This window comes from Protopterus annectens, chromosome 12.part0, assembly GCF_019279795.1.
Source record: "Protopterus annectens isolate FY-2018-M chromosome 12.part0, PAN1.0, whole genome shotgun sequence".
Lineage (NCBI taxonomy): Eukaryota > Metazoa > Chordata > Ceratodontiformes > Protopteridae > Protopterus > Protopterus annectens.
The window spans coordinates 397,537,078-397,557,447 of record NC_056746.1 but is presented as its reverse complement, the minus strand read 5'-3'; the positions used below and the strand labels follow the sequence as shown (position 1 = coordinate 397,557,447).

Below are 20,370 nucleotides of genomic sequence, written 5' to 3'. Positions count from 1 at the left end.
TATTTTCAGATACACTTTAGTTACAAAGAAAACAAGTTAAACAGGACAGAATAGCACAGCTTCCTCAAGTACTGCATAAACCAGTGTTACTGCATAAATACTGTAGGGTAGTGTAAGTAGTAAATAAAAAAATGCTGTTTATGTAAATAAGTTGAATTATACTGACAAATGTAGTTAAGATGCTCAAAATGTTTTAAATAACACGTAATTAAATGCCATACCTTGCAAATAATAAACATTGTAGTTAATTATTTTAGCTTCCAGTTGAATTTTCACTATGCATTTTTACTTTTATTCATAACTGAGGCAGTATATCATAATCTTCTGTGTTGTAAACTATGGATCGGGGGACTGACTCCACACATGCTGTGGGATAGTCTTCTTGTAAACAGAAACAATATTCCATTTGTAAGAGGAAAGGGAGTTGTGTGTCCATGTACATTAATGTAACATTGTAATCAAGACATATTTAAGTCTATGATTTACACCCAAACTGTACATTATACAATTGCCAATTTGACTGGTTATCAGTAAACATCCAGACAATTATTGTATTGTACTTTCATCTTAATTTTTACACTGCGGTGGTGGTGCTGCGGTAGTGTTGTCGCCTCACAGTTAGACGTTGCCCGTTCAATTCTCAGTTAGAGCGTCTTCTGTGCGGCGACATGCGTGAATGGGCATTCCTTCATTGAAGGTTGTGCGTTAGGCCCGGCAAGCCAGCTCGCAAAACTCTACTGCCAATCATTAGCGGACCGGAGTTCCACTGTGGCGACCCCTAACCGGGAAAAGCCGAAAGACACACACACACACACACACACACACACACACACACACACACACACACACACATTCATCTTAATTTTTGAACATTTGAAATATATTCTATTTTCCCCTCTGTTAACATCAGAAAAAAACTTCAAAATAACTATGACAATTACCAGGTAACTGAATGATTACATTCATGTAAACTGTCACCTAATGGCAAAATGGGAATGAGAAGCTTTCACTTGTGAGGAGCAGAGCCCAGTATTCCTTATTTGTTTATGACCATTTTTATGTTGCAGTGTTCTCCTTGTTCTGTGTACAGTAATGTGTGATTTTGTTATCTTAATAAAAACATGAGTCCATGAACTGTCTTTATCATCCAATCCTAATGTGAAAAGAATTATAGTGACTAAGATGATCTTTGCAGAAAAAAAGTTAAATAGCTAAAGTCAAAGTTATGCTACATAAGTTTAAGGTTCTGTTGCATGGAGAGTGTACAGATGAGGATAAGAGTGACTGTGATGACCAATAATATGTTTTCTTATCATTTTTAGGCACCTTTAACATATGATGCAGTAATGCAGATGGAGTATCTTGATATGGCGCTAAGCGAGTCTCAGAGGCTCTTTCCTGTTGCTGGACGTGTGGAGCGTGTATGCAAGAAAACTGTTGAAATAAATGGAGTAACCATTGTAAAGGATATGGTTGTTATGGTACCCCTTTATGCTCTCCATCGGGATCCAGAACACTGGCCCGAACCAGAAGAATTCCGACCTGAGAGGTAAGAGGACATGTAAGGTCAAGAGTTGTAAATCACATGTGATTACCAACCTGAGATGGCTGCAAAATGTTTTGTAACAGAAAATAACAGAAATGTGGCTATGTGTAGGTGTTCATACTACAAATGTGCATTTACTGGTATCACTTGTTTTAACTATTCATCTGTTTTGTTATTTATTGGAGTATATTTTGAACATATGTTTGATTTACAGTTGCAAGTAGAGACTGCACAAAGATTTTTCTAGTAAAAGAAATTTAAATAGAGTTGTTCAGGCTGCCAGCATTTGATGACTATGCTGGCCTAGAAATTATGGACCTGACTAAGATGCAGTTGACTGGGGTTGGAGAAGCAGGTTTCTCCAATCCCAGCCCAGGATGCCAGCCCGAGAAGGTATGACTAAACAATCTGCTGACAGTTGTACTATCTTGGGCAGTAAATGGGGTTTCAACTCAGGGTACACCATCTGATAGAGACTATAAAGCTATCCATTTGGTGTATAGCTGACAACATTAAGGGTACACTATCCTCAAAAGTGGTTGACATTTGTGTGTATTGAACATTTGGTACACAAAAAGATCCTCTTTTTTTCTGGCTGCTACTTGGGTCATAATGGAAAATTAAATGGGTCACTGAAGTTCCAGAGGGGTACGCAGTCAAGTTTGTGGGGGAATTCAGTCATCAAGAAAGTAGAATGCAAATAAAATGATGACCTAGTACTATATGAACTGAAGCAGCCAAACCATTCTTGTCTGTGCATCTTAAAGTCACTTATACATTTCTTATATGTGGGTGCAGTCATGAAGACAGTAAAACTCTGGGACATGTTTATTTGTTGCTGATTACGGTTACAATGGTAAGAAAAGTGATCTAAGTATTTACAAGCAGTGCATCTAGTGAGATACATGATTAGTATGTATGTATACATTTATGAACGCGGCTGAAATGCATTCAAGTTTATAATACTTTTATGATCGTAACAAGAAACAAATATATTTCCAAGTGAGAAAGACAATGTAGTACGTATGTATGCACAAATCTTAGTATTTACTAGAGATATATTTTCAGTAGATGATTTTAGCAGTCAGATGCAACCTGTTGGTCAGCCATCACTATTTCAGTGACAAGAACTTATTTCCACTGAATACATTTTAGATAGTCCTTAAAGATGTTCAGCCAATAATGTTCACTGATACTGTTTGTTATGGCATTTTTGGCACACATGATAAAGAGGGAGAAATTTGTGTCTTTCTGAAATGTTTTATTGTTTTTTTTTTCTCCAAAAGTACAGAAGATGAGCCCATGTCATGACATTGCAGTAGCCTAAGATTTCCCTTAAACAGCCCTTTCTAGTTAGAGGAGGGTGTAAAATTTGTATTCAGAATATGGAAATAGCAATATGGATGGATTCCATCCAAGATGGCTGACCTGTGGCAGCTTTCCATATGTGCTCTGCAGCCATAAGAACAATTTAACAGAAAAGAACTAAACGCCACAGAATAAAAGTGGTTTATAGGATTTTAAGTGTTTTACTGTACTAAATTTTCATCAAAATTTGAAAACTATTCCTTTATTTAATTGACTTCTTCCTTTAAATAACTAACTTGGATCAATTTCAAAATGAAAATGTACTTACTTATTTATTTTATTTCTTAACCAGTCTAGAACACTGCTCCAAATGGGCCATTTTCTAGTTTAGCCCAGGTTTACAAAATATTGTAAAGCACTGATATGTATAAAATAAAAAGAAGTTATGTAGTCACCATAACGTTCCATGTGGGTTGTTCATCTCTCCTTCATTCTTTACTGATGGATTCGGAGCCGATCCTTGGCTCAGACTCGGCCAACTGCAAAAGCTCAAGGTCTTCAACCAGCTCGAGGTCAACTCCCTATCCCATGATGCACCCTGATCTTCCCTCAGATCTCTTGTTTTCTGCGTGACTACTTAGTAGTATAAATATGCCACTCAGAGAGTTGGATAAGAGATAAAGCACTCTATATGGACCTCAAGTAGACTGGATGGGGTTTGAGGGTGGGACGTAAGAATGAAGGCGAGATGAACAACTCACATGGAAAGTTATGGTGAATACATAACTTTTTTATGTGAAGTTGTTCTATCTTGCCATTCATTCTTTACTGATGGGTAGTATCCCAAGCACCATCTTCTTGGGTGGCTTACAGGAGTACATTCCTCAGAACTGAGGAACCAAAGGAGGCCATGTCCCTGGAGGCCTTGTCTGCTTTGTAATGAGTGATAAAGGTATGAGGTGTTGACCAGGTAGCTGCTCCACAAATAGAGTCTAAAGGTAACCTCACAGAAAAACCTAATGAGGTTGAAATAGCTCTAGTAGAGTGGGCCTTTACTTTTTGTTGCAAGGGGCATTTTGTGAATTATAAATGAAGGAAATGCAATCTGATAGCCGATTGACAAGGTTACTTTTGTCACTGAGGCACCCTTCTTTGACTCTGAAAGGAAACAAAGAGTTGATTCGTTGACCTGAATTGTTTCGTTTTATCTAGGTAAAATCAAAGTTGTCTATGAACATCAAGTTTGTGCAGCATGTGTTCCATCCTATTTGTGTATTGGGGAAAGAAAACTGACAACTCAATAGATTGGTTAAGATTTGCGTCTGAACCAACTTTTGGTAAAAAGGATGGATTGGTTCTGAGCAAAACTCTGTCATTATGGAAAATCAGATAAGGAGGTTTGATGGTTAAGGCTTGCAGCTCAGAAATCCATCGAGCAGAAGTAATGGCTATCAAAAAAATAGTCTTCCATGAAAGGAATTTCAAAGAACAGGATGAGGCTGGTTCGAAAGGAGGTAGTATGATTCTGGATAGAGCAAAATTTATATTCCATGGCATGACTGGAGCTCTGATTGGTGGCCTCAAATGAATGGCACCTTTAAGAAAGGCTTTAGCAAGTTGATGCGACATGACATTAGAGCCTTGGAAACCAAAATGAAAGTTTGGTATTGCTGCTAATTGAACTCTAATAGTAGCTGCAGCCACTCCTTCATTGAAAAGTTTAGTTAGGAATTCTAATATAGGTGGGATCGGAGCTAAATAGGGATCAACATAATTCTGAGAGGCTCATAAAGAAAATCTCTTCCATTTACTAAGATATAACTTCTGGTAGATGATTTATGAGAGGACATTATATGTTGGGCCTTAGTAGAAAGGTTGTAAGTCCTGGCTATTGTGGGAATTAGAGCAGCCAAGCTGTCAGTTTTAGGGAATGAAGGGAAGGGTGAACAGGCCCCAATGAATGGGTAAACAGATCTGGAACTGGGTCCAGGATCCGGGGTTCTTCTAAAAGATGAGGCTGGAGGAAGGGAAACTAAATCTGCTGAGGCCAGTAAGGGGCTATTAATATCATGGTCCTTCCCAGAAGTTTTGCTTTCTGTAATACCTTAGGAATCAGAGGGAAGGGGGGAAATGCATAAAGGAGACCCGTGGGCCAATTGTGCCCCAGTGCATCCCTTGGGGCTTCCCCTGGTTGGGGAATTAGGGAAAAGTAGATGCTGCATTTCATGTTTGTTGGAGTGGCAAAAAGATTGCAGCAAGGCTGGCCCCACCTGCAGAAAATTCTTTCCGCTACTTGTTGCTTCAGGGACCACTCGTGAGGCAGTAAGATTTTCCTGCTCAGCTTGTCTGCTATTACATTGGATTTCCCCGGGATGTGCATTACTAACAGAAAGTGCTGGGAGGAGATTCCCCATTGCCATACTCTCATGGCCTCTCGACACAAGGGGTAAGATTTGGTTCCTCCTTGTTTGTTGATGTACCAGACTACTGACATGTTGTCCATCTGAATTGCAGTTGTTCCCAGAGGTACAGAGTCTTAAAAGGACTGCAATGCTAGAAGTACTGCTCTCATCTCCAGGACATTTATATGCAGATGAGCCTCATGTTTCTTCCACGTGCCTTGGGCTGTTCTTCCCTGAAAATGCCCCCCCCCCCAATCAAGGAAGTGTCCATGGTCACTGTGGCTATGGAATTGGGTAGAACGAATGGACGTCCCTGAGATACATGCTGAGACATCAGCCACCATTGAAGGTCCTACTTACACGCATTCATTATTACAATTTGATGTGACATTGGAAGTTCCTGAAAGGACCATTGAGAGAATAGGAGCCATTGTAGAATTTGCATATGCATTCGTGCAAGGGGAATGGCAATGATTGCTGCTTCCATCGATCCTAGCAATTTAAGTACCATTGAGACTGGGGCTTTTTTTCTCGGAAGCAAGTCTGATAATTTAATTCTTTCTGGAGGTAAACTTAATGTCATAGAAACTGTGTTTAGTTTTGCTCCTATGAAGACGGTCTGTTGCGATGGCGATAAGGCAGATTTTTCTGAGTTGATGGTAATCCCCAATTGATTGCATAGGTGTAAGATTGTGCCCCTAGCATGAAAAAGTTGATGTTTGGTGGTGGCAGTGAGTAACCAGTTGTCTAGATATGGAAACACCTGGAATCCCAACCATCTCAGGTGAGCGGTGACTACTGCCATACATTTGGTGAACACTCTGGGGGCTGTAGTGAGACCAAAGGGCAGAGCGTGAAATTGATAATGGTTGGCTCCCAGCCAGAAGCGTAGATGATCCCTGGATGGTCTGTCCATCTTTATGTGGTAATACGCATCCTGAAGATGTATATACCACATCCAATTGTCTTTCCCCAGAATGGGAAGTATTGACTGAAGCATGACCATCCGGAACTTCGTCTTTTTCACTGACTTATTTAGTCTCCTTAGGTCTAGAATAGGTCTCCAGTCCTCTGTTTTCTTTGAAACTAAAAAGCACCTGAGTCAGTTCCAGATCCTCTTTGGTCTGCTGGGACTGGCTGCATGACTCTTTTGTCCAGCAACCTTTGGACCTCTAAGGCTGCTAGGTCCCTGTGACTGGGTGGATGTATGGAATTTTCTTTACTAGAGAGGCTGGGGTGGCAAAGGGAATAGAGTATCCTCTGGATATTATGCTTTGTACCCAGCTGTCTTTTGTTATTTTTAGCCAGGCATCTAGGTACAAAGATAGGCATCCCCAGACTGCCTCCAGAGATGGACAGTCGGGCCTCCTCTCAGGAGCGCTGATAGGGCTTGCCAAAGAACTGTTCTCTGTTGCCCTGGTTCTGCGGACCCCCTCTGCCACGTGGCTGACATCTTCCACTATTACCCCCTCCTCTGCCTCAAGAGTGGGTGTCACCATGAGTGTTTTGGAAAGATCCTTGAGAATTCCAGAACCATATATTTCCACCTCCCCTCCCTTTGGGGTAAGGTCTGTTTGGGGTAGAAAAATGTACACTGACAGCAGACAAGGATTTTCCGTCTTTCTCACTCCTGGTAAGATTTTTCTTAACCTTAGGTCTGAAAAAGGATGAACCGTCAAAGGGCGTGTTAATGAAGGAAGACTTAAAGGGTTCCACAAAGAAACATAAGCACATCCAGGAATGTCTCCTGAGAGCTATTCCTGTACCTGCTGCCCTGCTCATACCATCAGCTGCATAAGACAACAGACGCATGGAAGAGTTCACTATCATATTAAGAGTAGAGAGCTGGGAAGTTACCTTGTCTGAAACTCCTACAGCTACTGAACCCTGTAGGGCATCTCCTAGCTGATTCAGGAGATCCATTTGCAATCTAGTAAAATGTATGAGGTAGTTCAGCGATCGAAGAACGAAGGCCGCTGAACTGAACATATGCTGCCCATATCTGTCCATAATCCTAGATTACCTATTAGGAGGATGAACAGATGAAGAAGTCTCCGATAATTCCTCCTTGGTGGCTGCCGCCACCACCATGGCATCAACTGGTACTCCTTTGGTAAGGTAAAGTCCATCTTGTGGGCTGGTAATAAATTTGTTAGGCCTCCTAGGGACAGGCTCCGTGGTGTCTGGGGACTCCCACGCCCTTTGAGTGAGTAATTCCAGCAACTCATCGAAGGGTGGAGACACCCAAGAGGTGGAGGGTTGAGATCCGAAAGCCTTCAGGAGAACTGACTCATCATCAGAAGGGTTAAGGGACTTCCAGCCACCCCTCTGTTTAAGAATCTCTAAGATATCTGCAAAGGAGATATCTTCTGAGGGGGACCGTGGGGACCCTTCTGACTCATCCAAGTCAATATCCAAAGTGACTGACTCCTGTGGGGAATCCAAATGCTTCCTCTTGCAGAGTCTCTTCCTAGGCACTTCTTCAGTGGGGACTTCTGGAGAGGTCTTGGAAGAACATGGCTCACCCAATGGAGCTTCCTGAGGAATCTCTACTCTTCAAAGGAGCATGTGATGAAGAGGCAGACACTGGTGCTTTCAGGGAGGGAGCTGCTCGAACTGATGGAGTGGTTGTCGGGGTGGACAAAGCCCTCCTCATAGTTTCAAAGGCCCCTCGGTCCCGACTAGAAGAATCCCTCAGAACCAAAGAACCAATGGAAATTGTCTGCGCTGGTACAGAGGGCTCGGAACCAGAGGTTGGGGCTGAGCTCACTCGAGCCGAGGCCCTGAGAGGTAAAGTCGGTCCGACTGTCCTCCTCAGACCCGACTTGTGAGTGTCGGCCCCGAGATTCCTTGGTCGTCACTGAGGGTATCAGGGCAGTCTGGGCCAAAAAACTTATAGAAGGTGTCCGACCCGAAGAATCCACAATCATCAGTTCCGTGCTCTCTGGCTCTGAAATGTCCATGCAAGTCAGAGAAGGAACACAAGATGTAGGAGGAACTAAGATCAGCTCCAAAGCCCCCTGGGTCGGTGCCGATAAAATTTTTGCTAGCGCCAGTACCTGTAGGAGCTTCTTCACCACATGGTCCCATCGAGATCAGACAGTCTACTTGAGGCCCGTGAGGAATGTGACAAGGCCACAGATTGCAGTATAGGAGACTTTAAGGTTGGAAATACCAGCTCCAAGGTCAGGGACTGGCTTCTAACCATAACGACAGTCGGTTCCGAAGTTTGTGGAACCGATGTTGACGCTTTACTGGAAGCTGACTTCGATGTAGATGGAGATTTTGTTGGCTCTGTCTTCTTTGAGTGTTTGTCTGGCTTATCCAATGATTCTTGAATTGATGATTTAAGTAGACCTTTGCCATCAACTTTCTCTTCCTCTCATGCAACACTCTTGAGCTGAAGGAGTGGCATATATTGCAGCTTTCTTGCAGGTGAACCTCACCCAAGCAGTAAACACATTCAGTATGTCCATCTGTTATAGACATCTTTTGCCCACATCTAGAGCACTTTTTGAAGCCAGACTTGGCTTTCACTTTGTCCTTGTGTGACATCTTCCACAACAGCAAAAACAATTCACACAACAACTATTCAAGCCTCATAAGAGAAGGGATTAAACTAATCAAAACACACAGAAATTATTTATATGCCCTGTGTAAAAAGAAGGGCTGCAATTGCACTCTAACACACCACACGCAGTATGCTAACACTAATAAGAAATAGAAACCCAATGGCCTAAACATATGGCCACTAACTTTACTAAATAGGAAATAAAGGTAAATATACGCCCTGTAAAAAAAAAAAAAAAAGAAGGGCTAAACAACACACTCTAATAGAGAAGAAACTCTGTGTCCTATGAAAACTATGGGCTAACACTATTAACACACTAATTATGCTAGAATACTATCTATATGCTCTACGAAAGAGCTAACACACACTTTAAGCTAAGAGAAAGGAGAAATAAATGGCCTAAAAAACTGTGGCCACTACTTCCTCTTAAACAGACAAACTATGCTAATTCAAGAGAGATAGGGAGAATAGAAGGCCTAACCACAAAAAACGGCCTTAAAGATTAGATATCTAATCTAAATCTAACTATAAGAACAAGCCTACACACTCTAACTACTATATTAATGCTAAATTACTAAATTTTTACCAAAACTAAAGCTATAATATTGAAAGAAGAAAAGTTGCTCAATGGCCAGAGCTGGTGAACGTCCGATCAAGCGGCAAATGAGATCTGGGGGAAGTTCAGGGTGCATCATGGGATAGGTAGTTGGCCTTGAGCTTTTGCAATTGGCCGAGTCGGATGCAAACCCATCGGTACAGTAAAGAATGAATGGCTAGATAGAACAACTTCACATCATAAGCTGTTTAGAAAGACAGTTTAGGTACACAGCTTTTTAAATAGAGTAGATGTTAATTGTTTAGATTTTTTTGTGTCTTTCAGCTTTTCCCGATTAGGGGTCGCCACAGCGGAACTCCGGTCCGCTAATGATTGGCAGTTGATTTTTACGTACCGGCTTGCCAGGCCTGATGCACAACCTTCAACGAAGGTACATAAAAATAGAAAATTAACTTGCACAATAGCTATGTACAAAATATGAAAAATGTTACAGAGTGTAAAAGAATGTCCACAGCAATAGCTTTAGTTGGGTTAAGCATGGAAATAGAGTGAGGAAGGAGAGGGTACAGAAAAGAAAATATAAAGTGTAGGATGAGGGAGAAAAAAAGACAAGTCTGAAGAGAAATAGCAAAATAAGAGAAAAAGGAGGTGGTGAGGAAACTGGAGAAAAAAGTAAGAGTTGTTGATTGTGTATTTATGACAAGTAATAAGACTTGAGGTGATCAAGTGACAGAGTGTCCAGTCATTACATTAATTCTGTGTTGAGGAAGCAGTTGTTTATCTGTTTAGTTATTTGTTGACCAGGGCAGGGCACTGATTCACAAGGACCTTTTTCAGATTTATCTCAAGAGCACTGTCTGATTAGGTGACTAGCTAAGAGTCATACGTTTGCATTTTTATTCTTTTGGTAGATACCTGTTTAGGAAAGTGGTGATGTCATTTTATGTGATGGAAAAGATTGCCATGTTTTAGTTGCTGAAAAAGAGACGGAGTGTTTGATGAAATTAAGTTTATTTCGGGATGATTGCTTGCTTCCCAAAGAGGAAGGGAGAGCTCTTAGGTTGTAAGGAGTCGATCTTTCAGAGAGTCATCCAGAAAAGAAGGGAAAAGGGTTTAAACTGATATGTTTGTAGACTAAAGATGCAATTAGCAGTAGAGTTCTTTGAATGGTAGTCATTTAGCCTTTCACAGAATGGAGCAGTAACATGTTCTTTGTGTTAAGTGGGTTATAAACCTACAAATGTTGTTGGAGGAGGTTTGTAGAGCAGTTCGGTTCTTTTATGAAGTAGAAGCACTGAGCAGAAGGCCATATTCGAATTGTACAAGCACTGCTTCGGCAGCTGCTGCTCTCCCATCTGCGGGGGAGGGTCAGAAAGTGGGAGATCTTTGGCCAGAAGAGGAGTTGGTTTAGTTCATATTTAGTTATTTGGATGTGGTATTGGGTGTTGAGATTTGGGAATAGCCATGATGTACAAGAACTGTCAATGAAGAAAGCCCTGCAACAAGGGATAACTATAATAAAATAACTATCTTTAAAATGGACAATATTTGTACAGCAATAGACGTGTGTATAGATATTTTAATAAAGCTATTAAAGGATATAGTACAAAAATGATGAATCAAAATGATAGATATGGAGACATCATTATTTGATGTGGATGGAAGACTGAAGGAGGAAAAATTACAGAGTAAATTTCTGTTAAAACAAAACATTTGTATGTTCTTCGTGTTTCACTTTTGCAGTCATCATTATTTGGGTTATCTCCTTGTAGTAGCCCTCAGTCGGCCTGATTAACAAAGTCTTGGGCCCTGCGTCAGTTGCTGTCACTTCTTCCATGACGGCAGGTCATCAGGGATATAAAACATGCAGCCGATGCCATTACATCAGTCTTTCTTGCCGTACAGTGCCTGAAGCAGAAGCAGTTCGCAAGTCTTCAACTAAAATCTAAGTACCCCATTGGGGAAACTTTTTCTTGCTCTAAACCGATGTCAGTAAAAGTAAATAATTGAATTACTTGTGGAAAGCAAATACCTCATAAAGATTTTCATCCGTACTGTATTCCTTGCCTAGGCCCTGACCACGACGTAACTCACTGTCGGTTTTGTGCTTTATTTAAACCACGAACTATCTGTCGTCGGTTTATTTTTGCTTCTAAGTATTTTGGTGCTTGGTTCAATTATCCTGATATGTCTTCAGTAAGCCATCGGACTACCGACATTCTGAAAAAACCCAAAGATAAATACAGAGACAGGCCGCCTAGGTCCAAGGCTGCAGACGACGCTTCTCCTAAGCATGTCGCCAGTTCACCGGTACTCAGTGAGGCACTTTCGCAGCCCCTGATACCAGCTACTCCAGATTCACAGGCTTCTGAGACCCATTCCGAGTTTGGTATGCCGCGAGATGCTTCAACTGTGGAACCTGCGGATGTCTCTACCTTGGATGGGTCCATAGACGCTGTGCAGGCACCGGCTTCTGAGGGTGTGTTCAGACCTACTGACTTGCGTATTAAACTGATGCCATCTTCTTTTTCAAGGCCTACAACTCGAACCATTCCTAGGAAACCAACACCCAGACCACATGGTCAGGCCTCTATGCCTAAAAAACAAATGATAAGAATGGCTGAAGACCTTATTACATTAATCAGGGGAAGCCAGCCTTCCCCCCCTGAGAGACCTAGGACTGAGTTTGCTTATGATACTTCTGACCAGGATTCTAAATTTTCTGTTTCCTCTGATGACCAGGATTTACCCTTATCTACCTATGAGGATTCTGATGCGGAGGACTCTATTCCCTCTGCTTTCCCTCCAGAGAATTTTTCTTTTGGCGAAACCTTGTATACTCTCAGGGAGCATTTTCGTTGGGAAAGTCAGGATTTCTCGGATTCTAAAAAGAACCTTAGGGATTTCTTACTCCTGCCCCAGCACAGGCCTTTAGCCATACCTCCTGTACTGAGCAGTGATGATGATGCCTTTTTGGCATCTAGCTTGGCTCCTGATTCTTTACCTCCTGCTCCCAGAAAATCTGATAGATATTACAGGGTCCCTGACTCTCGCAAGTTCCTCTTTAAAACTCCTACTGCGGATCCTGAGACCATTTCACAGGGACCCAAGGGCATTAAAGCTACTTCTGCTAAAAATCCTACCCTCTCTGATAGAGACTCCAGGGTGCTGGATAGATGGGGTAAGAAGGTATACACTTCTGCAACTTTGGCCATAAACTGCCAGTTTCATATGTTGAAGTATCAGCAGCATATTATTGGATTGCTTAAACGGAAAATTATGTTGATTCCTGATTGTGCTAAAAATAAGGATTTATATATGATTTACTGCATTTAGCTGAACAAGTTAGAAAACATACTTTGCAATGTGGTTTTGATTCACCACAGGCATCTTGCAGGGCTGCTGTAACTGGGTCTGTACTTTGAAGGCATGTTTTGCTTAAGGAACAATCCTTGCCAGATCATGTTAAAGCAAAAGTACTCCCTTAAACCAAGACCGCCTGTCTGGCAACAAGGCAGAAGAAATTCTTAAAAAGATGGAGGAAAAAGCTAAATCTATGCAAACTGTTAAATATTTTTTACAAGTACAACATCCAAGGTTCAGTAGGCATTGGCCTTCCAAGCCTCTTCCAGACCTTCTCAGTCCAAACTGAGATCCAGCAGAGCTCCCAGGCTTCATTCCCAGAGTACACACATTTCTAAGCAGTGGGGGGCCTCCACTTCCAAATCCTTGAGTAATACCCCCCCCCCATGGTAAACTGTCTCAATGACTTCCTTTTAAAACTGCAAAGCACTTCTCAACTGACTGCCCCTTTGGGGGGAAAGATTGCTCTTCATGCAAAGAACTGGGAACTCATTACCCAGGACAAATGGGTTTTAAATATAGTGTCCCAGGGATACAGATTTCACTTCCACACTTTGCCAACTACAAGCGGGTGGCCAGGCCTACCCCCAAATCAGTGGGCAGAGGCCCAAAAACAAGTACTTTCTCTCTTAAGCATGGGGGCTATTCAATTGGTACCAGACGAAGAAAAGGGACAAGGTTTCTACTCGAGAGTTTTCCTGGTACCCAGAAAAGACAATTTATGGTGTCCTATACTGGACCTGTCTACTCTAAACACCTTTTTGGTGATTCCAAAATTCAAGATGCTGACTCTTCACCAGTTGCTCCCTGTGCTAGGCAAAGATGCCTGGTTGGCAACACTAGATTTAAAGGAAGCATACCTGCACATCCCAATCAGGGAATCTTGCACAAGATACCTATGCTTCACAGCAGGCTACACGCACTATCAGCTCTGCACTGCCCTTTGATTTATCTACTGCGCCCAGGGTATTCACAAAGTGCCTAGCTTCAGTCATTGCATTTTGCAGGCAAAGAAATATTCAAATATACCCATACCTGGACGATTGTCTAATTAAGGCAGAAAGCCAGGACATACTTTTGAATCATCTGGCCTTTGTACAAAGGGTGCTAACTTGTCTGGGGTACACCATAAATGAAAAGAAATCACACCTGGTACCCTGTCAACAAATTATATTCCTGGGAGCAAGCTTGAATACAACTTCCCAGATGGCTTTCCTCACGCCAGAGAAACAAATTAATTTGACAACCTACTTCAAACAAGAGGCCACAAAAACTCTGCTATTTGCAAGGCAAATACTACAAGCCTTGGGGTTCATGGCCTCCTGCATTCTTCTAATTCCATATGCAAGACTGCATATGAGGAAACTACAATGGTATCTAAAAAGCCTATGGTGTCAACATTCTCAGGATCTAGAAGCAATGATTCCTATCATACCTTGCCTACGCCTAGAGTTCCTTTGGTGGGCAGAGGCCTGCCACCAAAACAAGGGACTACCATTCACACTAAACCCTGCCACCCAAACCCTAACAGACGCATCAGACTATGCATGGGAGGCACACCTGGCAGGGAAGTGCATTCAGGGCAAATGGAATCCAAGTCAAATGCACCTGCATATCAATCAAAAAGAAATGTTAGCTGTACAGAATGTTTTGACAGCCTTCAAGGACCACATTCTTCCAGGACAATTAATGGTAAGGATGGACAACACCACTGTTATGTGGTACATAAACAAGCAGGGGGTACACATTCTTACCCCTCTGCAGACTAGTCATGGCATTGTGGAACACATCCATGAGCTACCAAGTGCATCTACAAGCTCAATTCCTGTCAGGAAAATTGAATACACTGGCAGACTAACTAAGCAGAAATCTCATGGACCCACACGAGTGGAAACTGGAACCAAGGATTTTCAACATGTTGACAAGCACATGGGGGAGTCCAGATATAGACCTGTTTGCCTCCCCCCCAGAACTATCAATTGGACAAATTTTGAACAAGGACTTCCAACAAACAAGCTTGGAAAGTGGATGCTCTGTCCTTCAGCTGGAAAAAACAATCAGTTTATGCATTTCTTCCTCTGCCTCTGCTCTCGAAAGTACTACTAAAGATCAAACAAGACAAACCAAGGAAGATTTTGATTGCACCAGACTGGCCACACCAACACTGGTACCCCTTCTTGCGCAGTGTGTCACTGTTGGCCCCATGGCACCTGACCCGGACTCCTTCCCTATTGTCTCAGCAGGAGAACCAGATTCTGCACCCTCAGCTTCTAACACTGAACCTAGCAGCCTGGCTAATTACCTAATCTCTCCTTTACCATCCCTCAGTAAACCAGTGATGGATATCATTTTAGAGGCAAGGAGGCCTAGTACTAGAAAATCTTATGCTGATAAATGGAAAAGATTCTGTGCCTGAAACCAATCTCAAGGGATGAGCACAGCAGTGCCCAATTTACCTCAGATTTTACAATACTTAACTGAGATGCTTCACAAGGGCCTGTCTTTCTCCTCCATCAAAATTCACACCTCAGCCGTTTCAGGTCATTATAACACAGAACCTCCCCTCTTCTCTCATCCACTGCTCAAGCAGTTCCTCAGAAGGGCCAAAAATTTACGACCACCCAGGAGAGCTCTAACTCCAGCCTGGGACCTTAACATTGTATTGGAGAAACTCACTCTTCCCCCTTTCGAGCCAGCTGCTACTGCAGACTTAAAATTCCTTTCTTGGAAAACAGCTTTTCTTTTAGCAATCACTTCAGCAAGAAGGGTATCTGAATTACAGGCCCCCAGGCAGTGGAGCCTTTCATCATCTTTCATGCGGACAGGGTGTCCCTCAGGACCAATCCCTCCTTCATGCCCAAGGTGGTATCCAGTGTGGCCCTTAATCAGTCCATTAATTTGCCAACCTTCTTTCCTAATCCACAGAACAAAGGGAAATGGATGCTGCACTCATTAGATGTGCAAAGACAACTTAGATTCTACTTGGACAGGACTAAACCTCAAAGGAAATTTGAACAACTGCTATTGGCATTTGCTGCAGGGGCAGAGGGGAAGGCTATTTCAAAGCAAACCATTTCCAAATGGATAGGCCATTGCATTCATTTCTGCTACAGGCATCATGGAAAACTTATCCCACAGGGGATAAGACCCCACTCAACCAGGGCTGCATCTACCTCTACAGCCTTTCTCAGAGGCGTCCCTACCAGGGGCATCCTAGAAGCTGCTACCTGGAGTTCTGTACATACTTTCACCAAGTATTACCATCTGTCAATTTTCTCTAAATCCAGAGCTGGCTTTGCCACTGCAGTCTTGTAGGGTCTTATAGCTGGTCCTAATCCTGTCTAAATTTCTCCTGCCATCCTTAGCTTTGGGAATCTACCCAAATGTGATGACTGCAACAGTGAAACATATAGAACATAGTACAGTTGTGTACACGTACCATAAATGTAGATGTTCAAATGTATTCACTGTTGCAGTCCTGGTTACCCTCCCTCCAGCCCCCTTACTTCTTTTGGCTATACCACTACTTTCCTTTATTATGCTCAAACGCTTTTTGGTGTATTTGCTTTTTTGTTGGAGGTATAACCTTGTATATTTATAGATTTAATTGCCTCCCTTTTGGGGGGTGCCTGACATCTGGGGCAAGAAAAACTGATGTAATGGCATCGGCTGCATGTTTTATACCCCTGATGTCATGGAAGAAGGGACAGCAACCGACGCAGGACCCAAGACTTTGTTAATCAGGCCGACTGAGGGCTTCTGCAAGCAGATAACCCAAATGTAATGACTGCAACAGTGAATACAGTCTAACATCTACATTTATGGTAAGTGTACACAACTGTACTTTCTAGTTAAATTGGAGAAAAATAGATAAGAAATAGCCTGAGGATATACGAGTGCCAGGAAAGAATGGAAGGAAAGAATATGTTTAACTTTCAATCAAAATGACTACCAGGAAATCTATTATTTTTGAAGAGCATGATTATTTTTTACCACAAATGACAGACCCTTAGCCACTGGGAGGTGTAAACATTGACTCTAGATGAATTGGTTATACTGACTAATGTTGATATGACATGTCAACCTAATGTAAAAATGGGAAAAGGGGGGGGTTGATAAATGATTACAGCAACAGGCCAGATTACATACTGTGCATTCCACATGCATGGTGCACTTATTAATGACACAATTTTTTATCAACAAAAACTAACATTTATATAACATATTCTTCAAGTACTTTATATATCCAATAAGCTCAGCCCCTACTTTTGTTCAAGGAACACTCTGTTGTCACACTGATATTGTTCAGTCTTATAACTCCTTTTCTCTTGCATGTACTGGTCCCATCAATGCCATTTTAATACGTAGACTCTTAATTTACATCCCCCCAAACACACACACACACACACACACACACACACACACACACACACACACGCATGCACACACGCACACACACGCACACACACACACACACACACACACACACACACACACACACACACACACACACACATATAATTTCCATAACCTACCTGGCATTAAGAGGTTTGTGACTTCTCCAAATCCTTGTTTTATATTTTTTTCAACTATTAGTAGCAAATATACTAGTGACATCTTGACCCATGGGCCTACAAACTCCAGGCTCCAATTTAACAAAAACATGTTCCTTGTGTATTTTGTGAAAAGGATGGACATGGCTGTGTTGAATACGTATTTTAAGAAGAGGGAGGAGCATAGGGTGACGTACAAGAGTGGAGGAAGATGCACACAGGTGGATTATATCCTATGTAGGAGGGCCAGTCTGAAGGAGATTGGAGACTGTAAAGTGGTGACAGGGGAAAGTGTAGTTAAGCAGCAAAGAATGGTGGTCTGTAGGATGACATTGGTGACCAAGAAGAGGAGGAGGAGTGTGAAAGCAGTGCCAAGGATTAAATGGTGGAAGTTAAAGGGTGATTGTGAGGTGGAGTTCAGGGAAGAGTTAAGACAAGCACTGGGAGGCAGTGAAGAGTTACCGAATAGCTGGGTAACTACAGCAGAGCTAGTAAGGGAGACTGCTAGAAAGGTGCTTGGTGTGACATCTGGACAGAGGAATGAGGACAAGGAGACCTGGTGGTGGAATGAGGAAGTACAGGAGAGTATACAGAGGAAGAGGCTGCCGAAGAAGAAGTGGGATTGTCAAAGAGATTAAGAAAGTAGACATGAGTATAAGGAGATGAGGCGCATGGCAAAGAGAGAGGTGGTGAAGGCTAAGGATAAGACATATGGAGAGTTGTATGAGAGACTGGACAGTAAAGAGGGAGAAAAGGACCTGTACTGATTGGCTAGACAGAGGGACAGAGCTGGGAAAGATGTGCAGCAAGTAAGGGTGATAAAGGATAGTGCGGGAAAGGTACTCACAAGAGAGAAGAGTGTGTTGAGTAGATGGAAAGAGTACTTTGAAGGGCTGATGAATGAAGAGAATGAGAGAGAAAGAAGGTTGGATGATGTGGGGATAGTGAATCAGGAAGTGAAACAGATTAGCAAGGAAGAAGTAAGAACAGCTATGAAGAGGATGAAGAATGGAAAGGCTGTTGGCCCAGATGACATACCAGTGGAAGCATGGAGGTGCTTAGGTGAAATGGCAGTGGAATTTTTAACTAGATTTTTTAATGAAATTTTGGAAAGTCAGAGGATGCCTGAGGAGTGGAGACAAAGTGTTTTGGTACCTATCTTTAAGAATAAGGGTGATGTGAGAACTGCAGTAACTACAGAGGGATAAAAATTGATCAGTCACAGCTTGAAGTTATGGGAAAGAGTAGCGGAAGCTAGGTTAAGAAGGGAGGTGATGATTAGTGATCAGCAGTATGGTTTCATGTCAGGAAAGAGCACTACAGATGCAATATTTGCTCTGAGAGTGTTGGAGAAATACAAAGAAGGTCAGAAGGAGTTGCATTGTGTCTTTGTGGACTTAGAGAAAGCATATGACAGGGTGCCTAGAGAGGAGTTGTGGTATTGTACGAGGAAGTTGGGAGTGGCAGAGAAGTATGTAAAAGTGGTACAGGATATGTACGAGGGTAGTGTGACATTGGTGAGGAGTGCGGTGGGAGTGACAGATACATTTAAGGTGGAGGTGGGATTACATCAAGGATCAGCTCTGAGCCCTTTCTTATTTGCAGTGGTGATGGACAGGTTGACAGATGAGATCAGACAGGAGGCCCTGTGGACTATGATGTTTGCAGATGACATTGTGATATGTAGTGAGAGTAGGGACCAGGTTGAGTAGACCCTGGAGAGGTGGAGATATGCTTTAGAGAGAAGAGGAATGAAGGTCAGCAGGACTAAAACAGAATATATGTGTGTAAATGTGAGGGAGGGTAGAGGAATCGTGAGGATGCAGGGAGTAGAGTTGGTAAAGGTGGATGGGTTTAAGTACTTGGGATCAACAGTTCAGAGTAATGGTAAGTGTAGAAGAGAGGTGAAGAAGAGAGTACAGGCAGGGTGGAATGGATGAAGTGTCAGGAGTGATTTGTGACAGATGGGTACCAGTAAGAGTGAAATGGAAGGTCTACAAGAGGGTAGTGAGTCCAGCTATGTTGTATGGGTTGGAGATGGCGGCAGTGACGAAAAGGCAGTAGTCAGAGCTGGATGTGGCAGAGTTAAAGATGTTAAGATTTGCACTGGGTGTGACTAAGATGGACAGGATTAGGAATCAGTATATTAGAGGGTCAGCTCAGGTTGGACAGTTTGGAGACAAAGCAAGAGAGGCCAGATTGCATTGGTTTGGACATGTGCTGAGGAGGGATGCTGGGTATTTTGGGAAAAGGATGTTAAGGATGGAGCTGCCAGGTAAGAGGAAAAGAGGAAGGCCTAAGATAAGGTTTATGGATGTGGTGAGAGAGGACATGCAGGCGGTTGGTGTGAAAGAGCATGATGCAGAGGACAGGAAGAAATGGAAACAGAAGATCCACTGTGGCGACCCCTAACTGGAACAGCCAAAAGAAGATGATGATGATGTTCCTTGTTATACTAACTCTGTGTATTGAAATATATGAATCACTAGCTCCTGTAATACTAATTTATACCTTTGTAATTTACAACAATTCCAGAACATGTTCTCCTAGACAACAAACTCCTCTGAGTCATATTTAAATAATTGCTAGAAACATTTGGATACATAATAATCAATCTGGCTAAAATATAGATGTAGTGGTGAAGACATTTCTATCCAAGTATTCTAAACATCTTTGATTTAGTGGCATATTTACTTGTCTCACAAATCTCTTGACATTTTTATTTGAATATGCCTATTCAGCTTCCTTTCCCTATCCCTTTTTCAGCTGTTAGCCTGGTCTCTAAAGTTCATATGGAGTAAGTTGCATGTTCTTCTCATTAACTTTATTCTGCTCGCTCTGGGGGTGTTGCTTCTATTTAAAAAAAAATCACCAAAATTCAGGTACATCTCCCTCAGTACTTACCTTTCTTTCCATCCATCTGTCTTCAAACCCTTTTCCCATTTTGCACACTGGGTCGTGGTGTCACTTCCATAGTGACAGTCATCTTGAGCCAAGATTTACACTGCCGGGTGGCTAGCCCTGCCATGGTAGTTCATTCACACCACTCACTCACGCACACACTCTCACCT

At 42.3% G+C, this 20,370-nt stretch overlaps 1 protein-coding gene across 1 annotated transcript in view; it reads left to right on the top strand.

Moving 5' to 3' along the window:
• LOC122816597 (cytochrome P450 3A30-like) overlaps positions 1 to 20,370 on the top strand; it is a 451,471-nt gene that overhangs the window by 350,549 nt on the left and 80,552 nt on the right. The window contains exon 11 of the mRNA XM_044089497.1: positions 1,323 to 1,549. Within this exon, the coding sequence (XP_043945432.1) occupies positions 1,323 to 1,549 (227 nt within the window). The remainder of the gene's footprint in view (positions 1 to 1,322; positions 1,550 to 20,370) is intronic.